The 23824-nt window shown below is 35.6% G+C and overlaps 1 protein-coding gene across 1 annotated transcript in view; it reads left to right on the top strand.

Moving 5' to 3' along the window:
- Positions 1-6799: 6799 nt before the first annotated feature.
- The window catches only part of BRDT (bromodomain testis associated), a 42073-nt gene continuing 25048 nt past the window's right edge, over positions 6800-23824 (top strand). Inside the window, exons 1-11 of the mRNA XM_040232331.1 lie at positions 6800-7616; positions 8555-8692; positions 10050-10164; positions 13834-14003; positions 14827-15183; positions 17907-18035; positions 18870-19058; positions 19672-19844; positions 19920-20209; positions 20297-20410; positions 20842-20985. Coding sequence (XP_040088265.1) covers positions 7428-7616; positions 8555-8692; positions 10050-10164; positions 13834-14003; positions 14827-15183; positions 17907-18035; positions 18870-19058; positions 19672-19844; positions 19920-20209; positions 20297-20410; positions 20842-20985 — 2008 coding nt within the window. The 5' untranslated portion in view covers positions 6800-7427. The remainder of the gene's footprint in view (positions 7617-8554; positions 8693-10049; positions 10165-13833; positions 14004-14826; positions 15184-17906; positions 18036-18869; positions 19059-19671; positions 19845-19919; positions 20210-20296; positions 20411-20841; positions 20986-23824) is intronic.

Raw genomic sequence — 23824 nt, 5'->3', positions numbered from 1 at the left:
TCTCTTCAAGAAAATCAGAGATACCAAGGGAACATTTCATGCAAAGATGGGCTTGATAAAGGACAGAAATGGTATGAACCTAACAAAAGCAGAAGATATTAAGAAGAGGTGGCAAGAATACACAAAAGAACTGTACAAAAAAGAGCTTCACGACCTGGATAACCATGATGGTGTGATCACTCATCTAGAGCCAGACATCCTGGAATGTGAAGTCAAGTGGGCCTTAGAAAGCATCACTACGAACAAAGCTAGTGCAGGTGATGGAATTCCAGTGGAGCTATTTCAAATCCTAAAAGATGATGCTGTGAAAGTGCTGCACTCAATATGCCAGCAAATTTGGAAAACTCAGCAGTGGCCACAAGACTGGAAAAGGTCAGTTTTCATTGCAATCCCAAAGAAAGGCAATGCCAAAGAATGCTCAAACTATCACACAGTTGCACTCACCTCACATGCTAGTAAAGTAATGCTTAAAATTCTCCAAGCCAGGCTTCAGCAATAAGTGAACCGTGAACTTTCTGATGTTCAAGCTGGTTTTAGAAATGGCAGAGGAACCAGAGATCAAATTGCCAACATCCGCTGGATCATGGAAAAAGCAAGAGAGTTCCAGAAAAACATCTATTTCTGCTTTATTGACTATGCCAAAGCCTTTGACTGTGTGGATTACAATAAACTGGAAAATTCTCAGAGAGCTGGGAATACCAGACCACCTGACCTGCCTCTTGAGAAATCTGTATGCAGGTCAGGAAGCAACAGTTAGAACTGGACATGGAACAACAGACTGGTTCCAAATAGGGAAAGGAGTACGTCAAGGCTGTATATTGTCACCCTGCTTATTTAACTTCTATGCAGAGTACATGGTGAAAAATGCTGGACTGGAAGAAACACAAGCTGGAATCAAGATTGCTGGGAGAAATATCAATAACCTCAGATATGCAGATGACACCACTCTTATGGCAGAAAGTGAAGAGGAACTCAAAAGCCTCTTGATGAAAGTGAAAGAGGAGAGTGAAAAAGTTGGCTTAAAGCTCAACATTCAGAAAAGGAAGATCATGGCATCTGGTCCCATCACTTCATGGCAAATAGATGGGGAAACAGTGTCAGACTTTATTTTGGGGAGCTCCAAAATCACTGCAGATGGTGACTGCAGCCATGAAATTAAAAGATGCTTACTCCTTGGAAGAAAAGTTATGACCAACCTAGATAGCATATTGAAAAGCAGAGACATTACTTTGCCGACTAAGGTCCCTCTAGTCAAGGCTATGGTTTTTCCAGTAGTCATGTATGGATGTGAGAGTTGGACTGTGAAGAAAGCTGAGCGCCAAAGAATTGATGCTTTTGAACTGTGGTGTTGGAGAAGTCTCTTGAGAGTCCCTTGGCCTGCAAGGAGATCTAACCAGTCCATTCTGAAGGAGATCAGCCCTGGGATTTCTTTGGAAGGAATGATGCTAAAGCTGAAACTCCAGTACTTTGTCCACCTCATGCGAAGAGTTGACTCATTGGAAAAGACTCTGATGCTGGGAGGGATTGGGGGCAGGAGGAGAAGGGGACGACAGAGAATGAGATGGCTGGATGGCATCACTGACTCAATGAACGTGAGTCTGAGTGAACTCCGGGAGTTGGTGATGGACAGGGAGGCCTGGAGTGCTGCGATTCATGGGGTCACAAAGAGTCGGACATGACTGAGCAACTGAACTGAACTGAACTGAGAGGCTATCATATTGGACAGCACAGCTGTAGCCACTGAATTTTCTGTTACAAAAATGTTAAATCTACAAGCTTGTTAAACATTTTTGGCAAAAATTCTCTATAGACGCTATGTAGACTGTATTTTGTCTTGTCTGGACATATATGTATGTGTGTGTGTGTCTTTTATCCCAATACCTAGTATTTAAGTTTTTAATAGTACTGTTTTCCTAAATAATACAAAAGGCTCAGTTTGGGATTTGACTAATTTGGTACAGATGTCTGATTAAAATACCGTGATTAAGAAAATGTGGACAAGGGTTGAAATAAAATGGTCATATGAGGAAGTGGTATGAGTAGTTAATGGGTGTGTTGGGTGCAAAAGGGAACAATTTTAAGAGTGTTGCTAGACATTACAAATACTACAGAGTCTGAGGAGATAACTGAGGAAGGCCAGTGAGGGATTTGGAATATTTCAAAATATTTTAGTGATCTTGGGAGTGCAGTTTCAGAAGAGAGCTGGAGAAAGTGGATGGATATATTTGACCTTCAAAAAATTTTTTGCACCGAAGGGTTTTTTTGTTTGTTGTTTTTTAGAGCAGCTTTAGGTTCACAGCAAAATTGAAATGTACAGAGGTTTCCCATGTATTTCCTGCCCCAACACATGCATAGTCTCTTGTTAGGAGCATCCTGAAACAAAATGGTATATTTGTTACAATAGATGAACCATTTTGTTCACCTCTATACTTTTCAATTTTGTTGACACAACATTATAATTTAAAATCTGTTGTTTGCATTAGGGTTCACTCTTTGTGTTATTCTTCCTAAAGATTTGGGCAAATGTATAATGGCATGTATCCATCATTATGGTATCATACAGAGTATTTTCATTACCGTAAAAATTCTCTTCATTTTTTTCATCCTTTTCTCTCCCTACCTCCTGGCAACCACTGAGGTTTTCACTGTCTCCATAGTTTACCTTTTCCAGAATGTCATATATTGTTGTTGTATTTAATATTCCTTTATGTCTTTTTGTGGCTGTATAAATCATTTCTTTTTAGCACTAAGTAATATTCCATTGTCTGACTGTTGCTTCACAGTTTATCCATTCTCCTGCTGAGGAACATCTTTATTGCTCCCAAGTTTTAGTAAAAATGAATAAAGCTACTATAAACATCTGCATACAGATTTTTGTGTGGAAAGGTGTTTTTAAGAAGAATAATTTTGAAATGCTGATTAGAACATGTTTGTAGGCAGAGATTTCAGCAGAAGTTAATAACAGATAAACACAGAAAATGAAACCTTAAGATAAAGCAGGAAGCAGAACCATGTGTTGCATAATCTTTATTTAAGTAGAGGAAAGCCTTCATAAACATAATAAAAAAGAAACATACAATAATGGAAATAAAGGAATAATGAAGCAATAGGTTTCTGGAAAAAGGGAAAGAAGATCCTTATGGAAGAGAGGTGAGGCACTTATGAAATAAGAGGAAATAGACTAGGGAATAAAAGAAACCAAGAGGTTAATGTTTAAATAAAGTTTCTTATAAACTGAGATCATTTGCAAATGGGTATAATGAGGCTGAGGTTTTGTTTTTTTGTTTTTTTTTTTTGACTGTCATGTCCCAGTTGTAGCATGTGGGATCTTAGTTCCCTGACCAGGGCTCAAACCCATGCCCCCTGCATTGGGAGCCCAGAATCTTGGCCACTGGACCATCAGAGAGCCCTGAGGCTGATATTTTGAGGAGTGGAACAAATTTGAAAATGGTGTTTTTTTAATTGATATACATTCATTCATTCATTATTATTTTTTTTTTTTTTGAAAACAGATTCCTGAGCAGCAGGAACTAACTTAGATGTAAAACATTCTTCATTTCTCTCCCCACTTCTCCCTATATAAACAAGTCACATCTGCTTTATCTCTAACATAAAATTCAACCTGAACACTTTAATTCGGCATATGTGGGCTCTGTCTTATGCATTGAATCAATGCAAACAAGGTCCATAAGCTGAAACAGTATTTACATTTTGGGGATTAGGGGGAGGGTTGGATTGGGAGACTTGACAGTGACAAGTAGGTAAAAATAATAGTAGTGAAGAGGGTATTAGCTGATAAGTTAGAACTGGGAAGGAGCTAGTTAAGTATGCCTATTTAAAATGAGAATGTGAAGGAAAAGTCACTCTAAGGAGTTGACAATTTTGAATAGGATCTAGAAGAGCATTTCAAGCAGAGTGTAAAGGCCCAGAGACTAGAACTGGCTTGATGCAAAGAAGTGAAAAAAGAGGATGGCTGGTGTGAAGTGATTGAGCTGGGAGAGTAGGAAAGGAGGTGGAAGGAACAATGAACCAGACCTTGGAAGGTTTCAGCTCAGTCTGGCGGTGATGGTGTTAGTCTTTGTTAAAGGATGATCCCTGGGGCTAGGGTCATAGTGGTGGAAGAAGTGAGAATTTGAGATGTGTTTTGGAGGAGGAATCATCAGAGAAATAAAATCAAAATCATAGTGAGATCCCATCTTACACCCACCAGAATAGCTAAAATGCAAGCTGTCCATAATACCAAATACAAAGATATGGAATAACTGGAATTTTTAGACTATTGTTGTGTATATAAATTGGTACATTTTAGAAAACTGGTGGTATCTACTAAGGTTGAACATATACATAACCTTTGTCCCAACAAAGGGTTTATACCCTTTGTTAAACCCTTCTGGGTTTATACCTAACATAAGGCATGTACATATACACTAAAGGATTTCATGGCATTATTTGTCATAGTTAAATATTGGAAAACCTAAAAGTCCCAATAGGAATGGATAAATTCTGATATGATTTTTCAATAGAATACAACAGGCAAAAACATAGATAAATCTCAAAAACAATATTGGTAAAAAAAGACAGACACAATGTAACACATAGTAAACAATACTATATGTAAAATTCAAAAAAACAGTCACCATTTAATGCATGGGGATAGAAGTCATCCTAGTGGTTATCTGTGGAGGAGGAGGATGCAGTGATTTGGATATTCAAAAGGTAGGCTACCTTTAAATAATTGCAAAGCCAGGATAAGAGCCAGTTTCAGTTGCAACACTGAAATAGCACCTTCTTTCTTCTCAATGACTTTTTATTGAGTTCTAGTGCATATTTGTATAAGATAAGAAAAGTGAAATGATGACATAAAATTGTAAGACTGATAATCATCTTCAAGTTAATTCATTTTAATGTAGTGGTTCTTTTGCTTAGTGGCTCAGTTGTGTCCGACTCTTTGTGACCCCATGGACTATAGCCTACCATGCTCTTCTGTCCATGGGGATTCTCCAGGCAAGAACACTGAAGTGGGTTGCTGTGCCCTCCTCCAGGGAAACTTCCCAACCCAGGGATCAAACCCAGGTCTCCCTCATTGCAGGCAGATTCTTTACTGTCTGAGCCACTAGGGAACCCCTAGAATACTTGAGTGAGTAGCCTGTCCCTTCTCCAGGGGATCTTCCTGACTCAGGAATCAAACTGGGGTCTCCTGCATTGCATATGGATTCTTTATCAGCGGAGCTATCAGGGAAGCCCCAGTAGTGGTTCTTAATCTTAACTATACATCAGAATGTGTAGGGAACTTAAAAAAGAGATAAAACTGATTCTCAAGCCGTATCTCCAGGGGTTGGGACCTAGAAGTGGGTTTATTTAGATACACATTCTGTAGACAGTGATTCTCTGAAAAGGCAAGATGACCTTGGGAGAAATACACTCCACAGACAGTGGGTGGGCTATCTCAGAAGGCCATTGGTATTTTTTAAAATGATCCACAGTGCCTCACACCCATTACAATGGCTGCTATTAATCAAAAGAACAGAAAATAACACATGTGAGGATGTGGAGAAATTGGAACCCTTAGATGGTAGGAATGTAAAACAATGCTGCTGCTGTAGAAAACAGTATGAGATTCCTCAAAAAATTAAAAATTTCCATACGATCTAGCAATTTCACATCTGCACTTGCGGGGATATACCCCTACGAATTGAAAGCAGGGTCTTGAAGAGGTATTTATTTGTTGTTTAGTCACTAAGTTGTGTCCGACTCTTTTTGCAACCCCATGGACTGTAGCTCACCGGGCCCCTCTGTCCATGGGATTTCCCAGCAAGAATACTGGAGTGGGCTGCCATTCCGTTCTCCAGGGGATATTCCTGACCCAAGGACTGAACCTGCATCTCCTGCATTGCAGGTGGATTCTTTACCAGTGAGCCACCTGGGAAGCCCATATATTTTTTTTATAGCAGCACTATTCACAATAACCAGAAGGTGGAAACTAATGTCTGTCAGTGAATGAATGGAGAAACAAAACGTGTATACATACAATGGGATATTATTATTAAGATGAAGGAAATTCTTACACATGCTACAATATGGATGAACCTCAGACCTTATGCTAAGATAGATAGTGAAGTGAAAGTCACTCACTCGTGTCCACAACTTTTTGCAACCCCATGGACTATACAGTCCATGAAATTCTCCAGGCCAGAATGCTGGAGTAGGTAGCCTTTCCCTTCTCCAGGGAATCTTCCCAACCCAGGGATCGAACCCAGGTCTCCTGCATTACAGCCGGATTCTTTACCAGCTGAGCCACCATAAGCAAGTCACAAAAAGACAAATACTGTGTGATTGTACTTATGAGATTACTTATATGAGATTGTACTTATATGAGATTACTGGAGTAGTCACATTCATAGAAACAGAAAATTAAACAGTGGTTGCCAGGAGCTGGAGAGAGGGGAGATTTAGGAATTGTTTAACGTGTATAGTATGGAGTTTCAGTTTTGTGAGATAAACAAGTTCTGGAGATAAGTTGCTCAAAAATATGAAAATACTTAATGCTTTTGAACAGTATGCTTAAAAAGAGTTAAGATAGTAAATTTTATGCTGTATGTATTTTGCCACAATTCTACAGCAAGAGTTGAAAACTAACACTGCTTTAATGCAATGTATGTGTGTGTTTGTGCATATACTGGCTAAATGTTAACACTGATCTCTAAAAATGGACAATTTATTTAATAATCATACTTTTCATTTTGCTGATACACTTGGTAGTACCTTTGCTCTTTTATCCTTAAAGTAATAATGTTGTCTAGGGATGTTACATACCATCTCTCTGAAATATTCATGAAGCTGTAAACTATTCTATGTTAGTTTTAGTAATATGCGCTGAACAGTAGCATTTTAACATTAGTCATTTTTCTTCCTAATAATTCACTTTTAAAATAAATCACTTTATTTAAATTAGCCAGAAAAATTCCTTTGCCTTTCTCTCTTCGCTAATTAATAGTTGTAGAATAAACTGTATACTCACATTACCTTTAATATTCCCTATTACTTTTTTTTTTAAACCAGGAATTTATAGACTTTTCTTGCTAAGACCTCAATTTGTGTTTAAGAAAGGCAGAAAGAAATTACTGTAAAACATGGGAGTAACTTAAATCACCCAAAACGAAGGCATACATAATGAAACAACTTTTAGTACTTATATAGAAAAAGGTTCCTGTTTGTTTTTCAAATTGAATAATTTTTTTTTTCTCTTGCTGTCCTAATCATGATATGCTTTAAAATATGAAATCTACTTTTGAAGGAAACTTTTCTGTTCCTATAGAAACCATTTTAACGGTGCTTTGAAAATAACTGTTTTTTTTTGTTGTTGTTGTTTTTAACAGGATATGTACCTGTAGACAACACTAGAATATAAGGATTTGAAGCAGTTGAGAATGTCTCTGCCAAGTCGACAAACAGCTATTGTTAACCCTCCACCACCAGAGTATATAAATACTAAGAAAAATGGGCGATTGACGAATCAGCTGCAGTATCTACAGAAAGTTGTCCTGAAGGCTTTGTGGAAGCATAGTTTCTCCTGGCCTTTTCAGCAGCCTGTGGATGCTGTCAAACTAAAGTTGCCTGTGAGTGTGTCTTATAATTATGTTTGTTTAAAACAAATAGAGCCCTGTAAATGTCCACTGACAGACTAATATTATGAAATATATTTAATAAATTATTTGGCACCACTAAAGAATATCCCAATGAATATTTTTTCCTTAGCCAAAAAGCTTATTTTTCTGAGGATTGAAATTCTCATTTTAGCAATTTCTGGTAAATTATAAGTATATGGTTTCTTGTTTATAGCATATGTTCTTGATTTTTGATGTAAAGTTGTCTTAAATGTCCCTTCTCCAAGAAGTCACTCTCGACAATTCCTGGCAGACTTAGGTGCTTCACGCACAGAATTCAACTTTAGGTCTTATATTAGAAATTTTTGTGCGTGCTAAGTCGCTTTAGTTGTGTCCAACTCTTTGGGACCCTATGGACTGTAGCCTGCCAGGTTCCCCTGTCTATGGGATTTTCCAGGCAAGAATACTGGAGTGAGTTACCATGCCCTCCTCCAGGGGATCTTTCCAACCCAGGGTTCAAACTCACATCTCCTGCATTGGGAGGCAGATGCTTTACCACTAGCACCACCCTTTAGCCATCTGATAGTAGAATGCTTAAGAATTTGTAATATAACTAGTAAACTGTGGAACCGAGATTGTACTCATAAATCCTAGTTTCTTTTTCTTCATGCCGTATACTTGTTATTTTCCAGGATGGTTCTACTCTTTTATTATTTTGTTATGCATTCTATTTTGTTATTGGCTTTTGTTTTTCTTCTCTCTGAAGAAAAATGTCATGGTAATCAACTTTGTTTCTCATCACAAAAGGTTTTATTTCCATATTATGGCTTTTAAAGGTAATCAATTTCTGTCTCTAATTACAGGTGTATAGTTTCTTAAAATTCTTTATGTACCAATTGTTGTGAATTCATTCTTACAACTAACGTTTAGAATTTCTTCTTATACCATAGGATTATTATACCATTATAAAAAACCCAATGGATTTAAATACAGTCAAGAAGCGCTTGGAACATAAATATTATGTGAAAGCTTCGGAATGTATAGAAGATTTCAATACAATGTTCTCAAATTGTTATTTATACAACAAGGTCTGTAAGCCTTATGCCATACATGCTAATTCTTTGCTCTTACATAGAGGAGATGTATATAAATAAGTGTGTTGATTTCAAATTTCAAGTCTTGATTTGGGGTACATTACATATTTGTAAAAATACTGTTTTTTACTTGATTTTCTAATTTTCACATAGCAGTATTTGTCCATTTTGCTATATTTTTGTCTGAATAGCTGTAATGGCTTATTATGTTTTTATCTGTGAGTAAAGCGTTATTTCAAAATTTCTCATCTACATTTCTGCCATTTTAGTTATAAGATGAATGATAAATCTTATTATACACTAAATTTAGTTAAATTTTTATGGTATGGATTGCTGGCTATAACCTAAGAAGCCAAATGAATGATGTACTTCTAAAATTCATACAAATTAACTTAAACTTCAGACATGTTCTGTTTTCTCCCAGCAGTAGTATTTGTATTTATGTTAATGTGCTAGCCTGTATGATAATATATGTGGACATTGTGAGCTTAATCTTCACTTTTATTTTCATCCATAAAATTGGATTTGTGTATTCAGTTTTCCTCCATATAGGATTCCTGTTTTCCTGAGTACAGCATCTTTTTCAAATGGTCCTATCATATCTAGAAATTTTTTACTTTATATCTCATTTATTCAGAATCACTAGTGACACTGAATGTAATAGAAATGTTGATTTGGTTTCCAAGGTAATCATCAGTGCCACCTTATGTGTAATAGATTTAAGACTACAGTCAATATGAATTTTTAAAAAAAATCATAACTAATAGTGTTCTGACAATACCATGAGTAAATTCATTTTAACAGTTCTAAAGAGTCAACTTACATTTAATTTTTTAAAAGAAAGTTCAGTAATTTTCCTGAACTGTTAATAACTAACTTAGAAATGTCTCCACTTTAGGCTTTTGCTTTGTAATTTACTTTTTTCTCAGTAGTCAAGTAAAGCAAGTTGAAGACTTCTAAGCAGATAGTTAAGATTTAAAAACTTAGTTCTATAGTGTCACTTTATTGCTTAATTGAAAATTGAATCACATCAAGTCAAACCATGAGGTACTTTCCACAGCCATGAATATGTTTTGTTTGTAACCTATTTGTAAGGTGGAAATTAATACTTTTGTGTATAAGTAAGATTGGTTGGATTATAACCCTCTAGTGCTCAGAAAGGCATCCCCAGTCCTTTTTTAGAAGTTAAAGGGGTAGGATGATAGAATTTTAAGTGTGAGCCACTATACTGTTTTCTAAACTTAATTTAGAAGCAATAAATACTGTTTAGTAAATACTGTCTAAGAGTACTATCAAATTGATACAGTGGCCATACTGTGTAAACTTACATTGCATTTTGTGTATTTTCTAGCCTGGAGATGACATTGTTCTTATGGCTCAAGCTCTAGAAAAGCTGTTCAGGCAGAAATTATCTCAGATGCCACAAGACGAACAAGTTGTGGGTGGTAAGGAAAGAATAAAGAAAGGTAAGCAAGAAAAAGTTTATGTTCTCTTTCTTTCTCTGTCATATATATTTGAATGCTTGTGTATGTGTGTATAAGTATAATGACTGGAACTAAATAATAAATCCCTGGGAATTCCCTGGTCCAGTGGTTAGGATTTGGTGCTCTCACTGCCAGAGGAATGGGTTTGATCCCTGGTGGGAGAACTAAGATCTTGCAAGCAATGCAGTGCTGCCGAAAGTAAATAAATCCCTGAAAGGAGATAGACATCTAGAAGTCCTTCTACATCCTCTTATATTGGTATAAAATGTCCCTTTAAACAGTCTGAACCTTGAGCACAAAGATGGCTGTCATAATGACTATCATATGAGATTAGGATTACATAGATTATGGCCTTGCAGCCAGGTTTCCTATAGAATAGTGCCATTCACATTGTTATTGTTGTTGTTTAGTTGCTAGGCTTCTTTGTCCATGGGATTTCCCAGGCAAGAACAGTAGAGTGGGTTGCCTTTTTCTTCTTCAGGGGATCTTCCTGACCCAAAGATTGAATCCACATCTGCTGCATTGGCAGGTGAGCTTTACTGCTGAGCCACCTGGGAAACCCTATGCCATTCACATAGTGGGCACCAAATAAATCATAGTTGCAATTGCTATTTCAGTGGATCATGTATCTGTGTTGTATTAATTAAGAGGGCCAAAATTGCCAATAATTTCTGTACCAAAAGATCCCCTAGCTAAGAATAAAAAGTTGCTGTTGGGTTTGAAGAGTCTCATTTTCTAATTCTTAACTCAAAACTCTAGGATGGAGGGGAATTTCCCTGGTGGTCCAGTGGTTAAGACTTTGCTTTCCAGTGCAGCAGGTACAGGTTTGATCCCTAAATGGGGAGCTAGGATCCCACGTCTTGTGCCCAAAATAACATAAAACAGAAGCAATATTGTGACAAATTCAATAAAGATTTAAAAGTGATTCACATAAAAAAATTTTTTAACTTTAATGGGAAATGTTTTACAGCTAATATCATAATATTTAAATAAGAAGTTATAAAATTAATCTTAAGTGTTCAGAAGGGTTATTGAAGAGGTAAACCAAGATTGTCACAGTTCAAATGTTGGTTTATCTTTGGGTCACTGAAGCTATAAATCTTGGTTAAGTTCTGTTATCATTCCATGTTTCTTTATCTGTGATATCTGGAAATTATTTAGTTTTCATTTTTATAAAAATTTGTAAGGTATGTGTTAAGTGACTGGGACATAGGAAACTTGTTCCACTTCAGGGGACAGTTGAGGTTGTTTTATTGATAGCATGATATACTTTTTTCCTAGTTGTTAATAGATCTTTAGGGTGGATCATAACTTATAGCTTACTTTGGTCCATCCTGTGAGATAGATACTTACTGATTAATAACTTTTTATTTTATTCTTATTTTTGAAGATTGATCTAAGCATTATAAAACGTCTTAAAATAATAAGGCAGTGCATTAGAAAAACCATCAGGTGAAATTACACACAGCATGTGCTGTGGTTCGAGTGAGAAACTGACTTGCACTGGAAAAGCTGAAGAAGGCTTTAGAGGTGATAGAACTCAAGTTTGGGAAGGTGTAGATTTCCAAGTGACTTTCAGTAGAAGCTTTCTATTGCTTAAGTCATGTTATTTTTTTTTATGCACGTTGGTAGGTAAACTGCCATATGATGGTAGCTAGTCTAACTAATGTGATTACATGTTGATACTTTATGGCAAAGAAAAAACTTTGCCATAATTGAATTGGTGTTGATTTATTGATTGAACAGATATTTAGGTACTTCTTATGTACCAAAACACTATTCTGTATTAGAGTTTACATTTTAGTAGTGAAAGAGATACATACATGATAGGTTCAAAGAACATTCCAGACAGAGGGGTCAACTAGGGCAAACTCCTATAACAGGATCCTTTTCTCTTTTGTTACTTTGGGCCATTGCCTTCATTTATGATCTGAATCTTGCTTCCCTCCTTACTTTCTTAAGGATTTTATTGCTTTGGTTATCCCGTTTCATGCATCATTAATCTTTCATTCTCTATCAGGTTAGTTTTATTATGCTATAAATATGCTCTAGTATTTCATCTTTAAAACTCACCTTTTCCCTGTATCCTTCCTGTTTTTTTGTTTTCGTCTTACATACTCATAAACACACTTCAGTATAGGTTCTAGCCATACTACATCACTAAAAAGGTTCTTATCAGTAGTCTTTATGTTGCAAAATTTAATATTTTTCTATTCTCATTTGTCAGTATTTGCTTTAGAAGGCTACTGTCTCTTGAAATGCCTTTGTTTCTTGGTACATATTAGTTCTGTGGGTTTACTTTCCATTCTGTAGTCCTCTTGGCCTTATCAATCTCTATTGAGGTATTTTTCAGGGCTTGGGATTAGGTATACTTTTCCTAAATTCCATCTGTGTTCTATTAATTCCTAGATTTATAGGATTTGGGGAGTTAGAGATTCTTATATATTGTATGTCAAATATGATAATAGCATGGAAAAAAGTGAACTAGCAACTGGTGGAATAGAGAAAGGGGGTTGTTTTATATAGGTTGGCTGGAGAAAGGAAGGTCATATTTGAGAATTTGAGTAAAGCCTGAAGGAAATGTTGAAGTGAACCATAAGGCTGTCTCCTGACCGGTGGAACAAATAGTCTGCTTATGCTTACCAAACTTGAGGACAGCAGGCCAGTAGTTTGGAGTGAAATAAGTGAAGGGGGTAGGATGATAGGAAAAAGAGGTTGGAAGGAGAGCAGACATATGGGGAAAAGGGTAGAGAGGTCTTATGGGGTCCTGAGAAACCATTGTGAGGACTTTAGCTTTTACTTGGAGGAAAAGTTAGAAACCATTGGGCATTGAGCAGAAATGTCTCAATCTTATTTGAATTTGATTGTTATTTTTGAGAATAGAATACAGGATGTAAAAAGCAGAAGGAAAGAAGGCCTCTTAGGATGCTAGTGCAGTAATGCAGGGTTATTACCACCTGTAATACTTGGATTCTGGATAAGAAGATAGAGCAAAAGTTTGCTGATGGATTGGAAATGGGGTTTGAGAGAGAGAGAGTGGAGTCACAGATGACTCCAATATTTCTGACCTGAGCAATTAGAAGAATAGAGTTAACCCTGATGGAAGGATGGGCGTTTAAGATATAGTCATGCCTTGAAATCATGAGGGACAGGTTCCAGGACCCCTCCATGGATACCAAAATCTTTGGATGCTTGAGTTCTTTATATAAAATGGCGTAGTACAGTGGTCCTTCATATCCATGGGTTGCATCTGAGCATTGTATCCAAGGAGGGTTGAATCCCCATGTGCGGAACCTGTGGATCCTGGGTACTGATTGTAATAGATTTCAGGGTGATGTGATCCAGATGTCTCCAGTTAGCATTCTTTGGGAACATACAGGACAAAAAAACATGTACAGATATTCCTTTGATGAGAGAATCATGTTCACATCTGTTCTGTGTCAGCCAGTGATGGACTGACATGCAGAGCATTCTGAAGACCTCACACAGTACCATGTAGTTGTCTCCAGTGTGTCTGAAATTTTTGCTCAGGTTTACAGCTGTGTGAAGCTAAAATCACAAAAGTTGAACTAAATGTATTAAAGTAGGATGCTAAGAGAAAAATTGCTTTATGTCTTACTCAGATACTGACTCTTGTTCACATTTTACTAGGTGTTCAACAGAATATGACAGTTTCTATTAAGGGAAAAGAGTCCCCCAAAGCACTGGGAAAACTGCTTACACAGCAAGTAATTCCTTCTGTATTTCCTGAAATATCTGTTTCTCCTTCAAACCTGGCACAAGGTGCTCCACTCAGCACTGTCTCACAAACAGTCACCCAGGTAAGTTTACTTTCACTTTAAATGTTTCAGTGTAAGTTTTTTTGTGTGATATCTATACTGTTTTTTGAAGTTTATAGAAAAATTGGTCTTAAGCATACAGCAGTTGGACTTCCCTCATAGCTCATTCGGTAAAGAATCTGCCTGCAGTGCAGGGAGACCTGGGTTCAATCCCTGGGTCAGGAAGATCCCCTGGAGAAGGAAATGGCAACCCACTCTAGTATTCTTGCCTGGAGAATCCCATGGACAGAGGAGCTTGGCAGGCTATAGTCCATGGGGTCGCAAGAGTCAGACACGACTTAGTGACTAAAGACAGAGAGAGATACAGCAGTCAAAAGTCTTTTTGTCTGTACACATTTTGTGAATGGAGACCTGGGGTGCAAACCAGATTCTTAGGTAGAATCTGAACTGATTTATTATCTTGTAGTATTAGTATCAGTTGTCTAGCTACTTATTGGTGTGTGAGGGGTGTAACTTTTATTGGTTCACAATTTGGTGGGTTAACAATTTTCTTTTTAAAATTGTGTACCCTAGCTGATTTCAGGTATTCAGAAACTTTTTTTTTTTTAATTTAACTGTGACTTTTCCCCACCTTTCGTTGGTCTCAAAGTTGACCAGACAGTTCTTTGGGATGTGGGAAGGAAATATTTGAACTATTTATTTTACCTATGAACGAAAATTAACTTTTCCTAAAAACATAGATGACTTGGTGCTAAATATCATTTCATTTTTTTAACTGATAAGGGTAATAATGATCATAGTTTGAAAACTGTTGCTCTGAATGTCACCTTAAATATAATCTTGTTTTCAAATTGTTTCACTTTAGGTTACAAAGGGTGTGAAGAGGAAAGCAGATACAACAACTCCTACAACTTCAGTAGTTAAAGCAAGTGATGAATCTTCCCCAACACTTACAGAAAAAAAATCAGGGAAAATACCACCTATAAAAGAAAATATGCTAAAGAACGTTTTGCTGGATTCTCAGCAACAATGTAAAGTTGTAAAGAATGCTAAAGTAAAAACCGAACAATTAAGGCACTGTAGTGAGATTCTTAAAGAAATGCTTGGAAAGAAACACTTGTCATATGCATGGCCCTTTTATAATCCTGTTGATGTTAATGCTTTGGGACTCCATAACTACTATGATATTGTGAAAACCCCAATGGATCTTGGAACCATCAAGGTAAATGTTGTCTTAATAAGAGGAACTTCTTTTCTTGACTATAAAAGTAATCTTGTCATCATAAAGAAATTTAAAATTCAGAAAAAGATAAAAAATCACCAGTCATACCACCTGAAGTAAAATGATGGGAACATTTTTAAATAATGGGAACATTTTAAAGTGTGTCTTCTTATTTTGTTCAGTTCAAGCACATTCTTGGTTATTTTACCAGTGTTTGAGTTATAGAATGTAATATAACTCTGTACCCTAAACTTTCACTTTGTAGATATTTTATTGTTATATATTTAAAATATTTTTAATTTGCATAATTATAATACAAAAAAGTTTTTTGGCAAGGCAAAGAATAGAACTATACCATTTTCAAAATGATTCATTATCTCAGTGTTCTTCCTAAATAACTACTCATTGTACTCCCTGTTCTTTATTATTATCTGGAAGTTTGGTTCTTCTTTTATTAAATAAACACAGTTTTGTTAATAAACACAGTTTTCATCATCAACATTTTTTGTGAACATGTTACTAACTTTTGTGCTCACCCTTATTTCTTGCTTCTTACTCTTTCCTGTCTTGGTTTTTCTTTTTGCTAAAGTGCAAGCTTTAGTGGTTCATCCATGAGCATTTATAGGTAGTAAACTCTTAATAGTTTTTTCTCTGAAAGTATCTGTGCTTTGTCTATTCTTGAATGGTTCCTTAACTATGACATTCTAGAACTAGTTATTTTCCCCCAGCACTAGGACAGTATCTTTTGGCATGTATTGTTGTTGTTAGGAAGTCTGCTATCAGTCTGCTTGCATCCCTTTGTAGATAATCTCTTTCCTCCCTCCAACTGTGTGTTTAATTTTATTCTTCTTGATTGGAAATTAGCACTTTCAAGATGAAGCTCATTTTTTAAGTTCTGAAAAAACAACTAACCATTCAATTCAGTTCAGTCGCTCAGTCGTGTCCGACTCTTTGCGACCCCATGAATCGCAGCATGCCAGGCCTCCCTGTCCATCACCATCTCCCGGAGTTCACTCAGACTCACGTCCATGAGTCCGTGATGCCATCCAGCCATCTCATCCTCAGTCGTCCCCTTCTCCTCCTGCCCCCAATCCCTCCCAGCATCAGAGTCTTTTCCAATGAGTCAACTCTTTGCATGAGGTGTCCAGAGTACTGGAGTTTCAGCTTTAGCATCATTCCCTCCAAAGAAATCCCAGGGCTGATCTCCTTCAGAATGGACTGGTTAGATCTCCTTGCAGTCCAAGGGACTCTCAAGAGTCTTCTCCAACACCACAGTTCAAAAGCATCAATTCTTCAGCACTCAGCCTTCTTCACAGTCTAACTCTCATATCCATACATGACCACTGGAAAAACCATAGCCTTGACGAGACGGACCTTAGTCGGCAAAGTAATGTCTCTGCTTTTCAATATGCTATCTAGGTTGGTCATAACTTTTCTTCCAAGGAATAAGCGTCTTTTAATTTCATGGCTGCAGTCACCATCTGCAGTGATTTTGGAGCCCAAAAAAAGAAAGTCTGACACTGTTTCCACTGTTTCCCCATCTATTTCCCATGAAGTGATGGGACAGTTCAAAATATGCTTTTCTACTTTCCCCTAATACTTAAGCTAATTCAGACTGAAAGGTCATGAGACAGTACCTGAAATAGGTAAACCTGAGCTGAGTCTTAACGGGTAAGTAGGACTTAGTAAGTTACAGGACATTTCAGGCAGGGGAAGCAACTTGGAATGTCCTGAGGTAATAAAAAAAAAAAATTCCAGAATACAATATTTAAGCCAACATGAATGTAATATGCAAAAGTGATTAGGAGGAAATGAGTCTGGAAGGAAACTGGGACTTGAACATGAAAAGCCCTCATCATAGAGGCCTAGAGCTGACATTAAACATGAGGGTTATGTCCGCATATTTGTTTCCTATAATGACTTCTCTAGTAACAAAAGTGAAGACTTTTGATGAGGTGATGAGGCTTTTAAAGAATTCCAGGGATAAGAAGATAGTGACTTTAATTTAGTTCTTTGAAATCATTCCAAATTGCCAGTGATCTGAGTGGTAGAAAATTATGCTTCTTGTTTTAGTTTTGTGTTTTTTAAATTACAAATAAAGTCTGGCATGCTATATTTGTTTATTGGCCTTTTGTATTTGTTCACAAATTTTATGTTAATATACACTTATTTTTCCCAGCAGTTTATAGGATTTTCTTGTCTGATCATTTTTCATTTTATAGTAACTGCCTAACTGGCTACTCTACATCCTCACTGTTCTATCCACTTTATATGCAGCTACCTAAAAATGTAATCCATCCTGATATTTCTCTTTCATTCAGTTTTTAATGTCTTTCCATTCCCAGGAGAATTTTAATATTATAAACCCTTCATTTAGATGTTCAAGGCTGCTTTAAGGAGTTTATTTACTCATTGTTTTGCTACAATCAAACTAGTCTATCCTAGATTATCTGGAAACACTCCATTTTCCCCCTGCTTTTGTGATTTTTGTTTCTGTTCTTTTCTTTACTTGGAATGTCCTCCTTCATCTCTACTTGTCAAAATTCATTGGATCTTTTTCAAAGTCTAAAAATACAAAATATGTAGCAGAGTTTTAATTTTGTCAAATCTGGACGATGGGTATCTGGTTTTGGTATTACCTATTATTCTATGGTATGTTGGAATTATTTTATAATATAAACACTTAATATAGGTGCTCAAAATTCTGTAATTTTTTAATTTAGGCAAAAATGGATAACCAGGAATATAAAGATGCATATGAATTTGCTGCAGATGTTAGATTAATGTTCATGAATTGCTATAAGTACAACCCTCCAGACCATGAAGTGGTTACAATGGCAAGAATGCTTCAGGTGAGTTTTTACTTGGGTTCTGAAAGTGAGTTTCCTCTGAACATAGCTTAAAATGTTTCATAACTCGAGAGATAAAAAATAATACCCCCTACCCCCACCAAGTAGTAAAGCATAATTTGTACTTTTGAAATTGTGGGGGTGGGTTGTTTGCTTTATGAGGTATCGTATCCATTAGTAGTGAATGTTTTAATGAAGCTGCCCTACATATAGAAGACATTGGGGAAATATTAGTGAAGAAAGGACAGTAGATACCTTCGACAGAGTTGACTGGAGTCAGTGTCCCATTCAATGAGCCTGAACAGAAGGCTCAAGGACTTTTGAGGCTGAGTCATTGGGAATTAGTAGAATGATGCAGTCACAGGGCAGGAGATCTGAAAAGAAGTCCCCCAGTTAATCTGAAAGATCTGTGTTACCTGGAAAAACACAAAAGTTGCTAAGATTCGTAGTCAGAGAAGCATGAGGTCTTAACTATATTTCTGGTAAATCTTTTTTTTCCTCCAGTTTTATAGGGATATAATTGACATTGCATTAGTTTAAGGTATATAAGATTATGATTCAGTATATGCATATACTGTGAAATGATTACCACAAAGAAAATAGAGTTCTCATCAACATATGACACTGAGGGAATTCCCTGGCAGTTCAGTGTTTAGGACTCCACCACACTTTCACTGCCAGGGGCTAGAGTTCAGTCCTGATTGGGGAACCGGGATACAGCAAGTTGCACACTGCAGCCGAAAAAAGTGACACTGAAATGTGCATTTTCTTAAAAGATGTTATTGCTGCATTAAATCAGAAATGCAGAGCCCTTAACAGTGTCATTTTCCATTATAGGATGTTTTCGAAGTGCATTTTGCAAAGATCCCAGATGAACCTGTTGAGAGTGTGCCTGTATATTACATCAAAACAGATACCACAAAAACCCTTGATAGAGAAAGCAGTAGTAAAGATTCTTCTGAAGATAACTCTTCTGGTGATTCTGAAGATGAACAAGTTCAACGTCTTGCAAAGCTTCAGGAGCAGGTAGTTCATTTTACTGATAGAAGTTTTTATATTCTTTCTATGAGCTGCTGCTGCTTGCTGATGATCTATAATAAAATCCAGTTTGTTGATTAAAAGTAGATTAAAAGCTGTTATATCTAGATCACTTAGCAACTGTGACTTTACTTATTGGTATATACTTAATGTTTAATAGTTTTTTTCTACTAAAAAATCTATACATCTTAAAAGTCTGTTATTTATATTACTAACCACAATGAGTTGATTCTTACTGAAACATTTGTATAACATAACATTGATAGTTTATGGGTGGGATCTTTATTTAACATTTGTTACCTTTTATGATAAAATGTTAACCTGCTATGAGTTCAATCCTGAAAAATCAGTGATTTAAGACTTAAGACTACCTGGAAAAATAATGATTCTTTGTCTGTTTTTAGATGAATATTTAAGTTTATGGGTTAAATATATACTATTCTTTGAAACACACCATTCAAAATAATGAATTTATGAAATGAAATATCAGTATGAAGTAAATGAATTTCATAAAGGATACTGTTGACTTTTGAGTGCCTTCATTTTTTTCTACTCTCTTTATTTAGAATCATTAATGCTTAAAGCATTTTTCCTTTATTAGCTTGAAGCTGTTCATCAACAGCTACAGGTTCTGTCCCAAGTACCTTTTCATAAGCTAAAGAGAAAGAATGAGAAGTCTAAAAGGGAAAAGAAAAAAGAAAAGATTGATAACAAAGGTGAAAATCCAAGGAAAAAGTTTAAGCAAATGAAACTAAAGGAAAAATCCAAGCGCAAGTAAGTATCTTTAATGATGCCTTATTAAGATAACATTTCTGAAATACATTTGATTAAATTTAACTTTTGTTACAGTCTGCCAAAGAAGAGGAAACCACAGGTCTTCACTATGAAATCTGAAGATGAAGATAATGCAAAACCTATGAACTACGATGAGAAAAGACAGTTGAGTTTGGATATAAACAAACTCCCTGGAGATAAACTTGGGCGAGTCGTTCATATAATACAATCCAGAGAGCCTTCATTGAGAAATTCCAACCCTGATGAGATAGAGATAGACTTTGAAACACTGAAATCGTCAACACTGAGAGAACTGCAAAAATATGTTGCTGGATGTCTAAGAAAAAGATCACTAAAAGCTCATGGTATGTATTAGGAAGCAGTCTAGCATTTATGTTGTACTCACTCTTTTGGTTGTACTCACTTTTTTTTTTTCCTTCTAAATCACATAGGTAAGAGAACAATGAAGTCAAGAGAAGAACTTCATTCAGAGAAAAAACTAGAGTTGGAAAAGCGGTTACTGGATGTCAATAATCAGTTAAATTCTAGAAAACGTCAAACAAAACGTAGGTATCTGGTTTTTGCTTGTTTGTTTTTTTAATTTACTTATTTATTTTTGGCTTCACTGGGTCTTGGTTGCTGTGCATGGGCTTTCTCTAGTTGCAGCAAGCTAGAGCTACTCTTCTAGTTGTGGTGCCTGGGGTTCTTATTGCGGTGGCTTCTGCTGTTGTGGAGCACAGTTCTCTAGGCACGCAGTCTTCAGTAGTTGTGCCTCATTGGCCCTAGAGCTCAGGCTCAGTACACAGTTGTGGTACACAGACTTAGTCGCCCTGCAGCATATGGAATTTTCTGGAACCAGGGATTAAACCTGTGTCTCCTGCATTGGCAGGTGTATTCTTAACCATTGGACCACCAGGAAAGTCCCAGTAGCAGTTTTTAAAATGTTCCTGTGACAATTTAATATCTGCCATTTTTAATGTCTTTTCTTACTTTGTAGCTGAGAAAACTCAATCATCCACGGCCATTGGAAGTGGTTCCCGACTGAGTGAAAGTAGCAGCAGTAGCAGCAGCAGTAGTTCATCAGAGTCTGAAAGTAGTAGCAGTGATTCAAGTTCTTCAGACAGCAGTGATTCCGAATCAGGTTAGCTTACTTCTGCTTGTGGGAAAATATTTCTCTTGTAATATTGAGACTTATAGTGTGAAAAAATGTTTGTTACTTACCCAGAATCTATGGTGGGATGCCACACTTATTGAATTGCATGTTGACAGTCTTACAACTTTTTCTTAAAAGAGATACTGTGTAAAGTGAAACTTCTTATTATACATATGTGACCTACAGGCTTGTAATATTGCAAATAGGCTTGTACTGTTGAAAATAATTTACTAAAGGTGGGATAATATCAATATATAATTCAGATCTTAATACCAAAAATATCAAAGAATAAAATGCTGATCTTCTTTTAATAAAATTTTATTTGAGGACATCTTTTATTTTGATATACCAAATCACTCTAATGTTGCAAAGTGTGCAGTGTTGTGACAATATATTCTGAATTGGATAATCATTTTGAATTAAGAAACCAGTCATACTAGAAATGGTGTAAGGCAGATTTTTTTTCATTTCAGTGTTTTCTTCACTGTAGGTTATCTTCTATTTGTAGAAAAATATACCTTAAATTCAGATTCTCAGTTATGCTAAAGTATGATATTACCTTATAGAGTTTATCATCAGCTATATCAAGCTTAACTCATTCATTCATGTTTTGTTTGTACTCTTTCATTGACAGTTATGTAGTTGACAGGTAATTGTTGCCCTCAGGATATGGTCTTGGCAGAGGCATTCCAGCATTGTTCACCAAAAGGCATATTCAAATATAGGACACTTATAGGCCTCAAATTTTGCTTTATTTTAAATAAGACATTTCTTGTTAGTCATGAGATTCAATTCTTTTTAAAACATCCCACACAAAATGTCACATCAGGAATTCTTAGCATTTGTAAGAATATCCTTCTTATTTTGGTCTGGTATTAAGAGTCTGCTGCCTTTCAGTATATTGTTTCACTTCTGGTTCTTTTTAGTTTGTAGTGCTGATGGCCTCATGTTGTTCTAGATTTATAAAGTATATAGTGGTAAACATTTTTGTTAGAATAAACAGAATTTTTACTTTTATTGAAATTTGTCATCCTAGAAAATTTTTTAATAATTTAGGACTCCGTATACATTATTTCCTTGTAGTTGACTTTTAAGCAAAACATGCTGGAAAACTCTTTAAAGTATTTTAAATTGTGACTAGCATTTGTAATTTCATCTAATAAAGCATTTATTGCCTAAGAAGTTAGAGCACTTTGTCTTTTATTTATAGGATAAAACTCTTATTAAATTATCTAATTTTATATTGACTACTGATCAATAAAGACTTGAGTATTAGCAGAAAAGTACTTCAGAGTGCTTCAGTGAAGTGCTTTAATTTGAATTACCAGTTTCTAATAGAATCTTACAATATGTTGCTTGAAGGAAAGAATGTCATCTACTGTGTTCTTAAAATAGTGTATTATGTGTTTTCCTAACTTTCAAACAGAATAACTCAGCCTCAGAATTCTAATTTTAAAGCACTATTGAATTTTTATTTTATGACTGACATTCTTGTTTGATGTCATCTTTTTCAAATAATGAAGTGTTTTTAAAAACACCTGTTAAAATCAAAGAAGCAAATTTTTACATTTCAGTCTACTGTATGGAGAGTGTATAGATTTATGACACTAAGGTCAGTTTGTCTTCTAAAATGATAGGATAATAAGAGTTTTTGTTTATGTTTGAAATTTTCATTGTTTTATAAACCAACTATGTACTTCATTGGAAAAACAATATATATAAGTTGCAAATGCAATGCTTAACTTATGCAGTAATTAACTTTGCTTAATAAAATAGTAAATGAAGCAATAGGAACTTTTCTCCTATTAACTTCAGTTGTACCCTTAAAAATACTGTAAGGCTCTGGATTTCTAATGTATAAGTTAACATTTTCTTTAACTTTCCTGAGAACAACAAAAACTAAGTAAAAGCACTGCAAATTGTGAAAAATAATTAATTCAGGCTATATCATTAGCTATACCTATTAAAAAAATAAGCAAAGCATCTATCATTCTTAAATTATGCACATGATGTTATCAAGAAACAGATGGACAAATCCCAAGTCTTAAGTTTCACAGTGAGGGGAAATGGAGATCTGGAAAAAAAAATAATTTGTGAAAATTAGGTATATTAGTAAAAGTTAACTGAAAATATAAGTAAGACTTTGTAACTTTAAAATTTATTGTGATTTGTCAAGAGCTGAAACTTTAAAAAGGAATATCTCAATTATCAGAACTTGGGTTAAATAAGAGTTTGGATTATTCAACATAGGACATATGCATATAATTTCATTTCTTCAAAATTTTAGTAGTGGCATCTTTTCTGAAAGCTTCTGTGAGAAATTCTTCTCTGGTCTAGGGCCATACCACCCTGAATGCACCTGATCTCATCTGATCTTGGAAGCTAACCAGGGTCGAGCCTGGTTAGTACTTGGATGGGATAATTTCTTCTCTGATAGAAGAATATTGATCTCCAGTAATTTTTCTTAATCTATTTTTTAATATTTGTCTTCCTGGATTTTTATAGCAACTTCCCCATATGCAGTTTTCTTAACCAAGTCACAATCAATTTTTTATCAAGAACAGATTTCTAAATTAATAGATCTCTAAATTAGATCTCTAATTTCTAAATTCCTTAACAGTATTGACTTAAAGTTCTCCTTATAGCTTTCTTGTATTATGAGTTGCTTTCTTTACTGCTGTATTATTCTGTTCTAGGTATATTAAAATGTTTTAACGGTGACATCTGAAAAACATTTATATGTTATAGATAGTAGTAGAGCTGTTTATTCCACATTAAATTGTTACGTTCTGCTGCTGCTGCTAAGTCACTTCAGTCGTGTCCGACT

This window comes from Oryx dammah, unplaced genomic scaffold (genome assembly GCF_014754425.2).
Source record: "Oryx dammah isolate SB20612 unplaced genomic scaffold, SCBI_Odam_1.1 HiC_scaffold_28, whole genome shotgun sequence".
Lineage (NCBI taxonomy): Eukaryota > Metazoa > Chordata > Mammalia > Artiodactyla > Bovidae > Oryx > Oryx dammah.
This window is presented reverse-complemented; position numbering and strand designations above follow the sequence as displayed.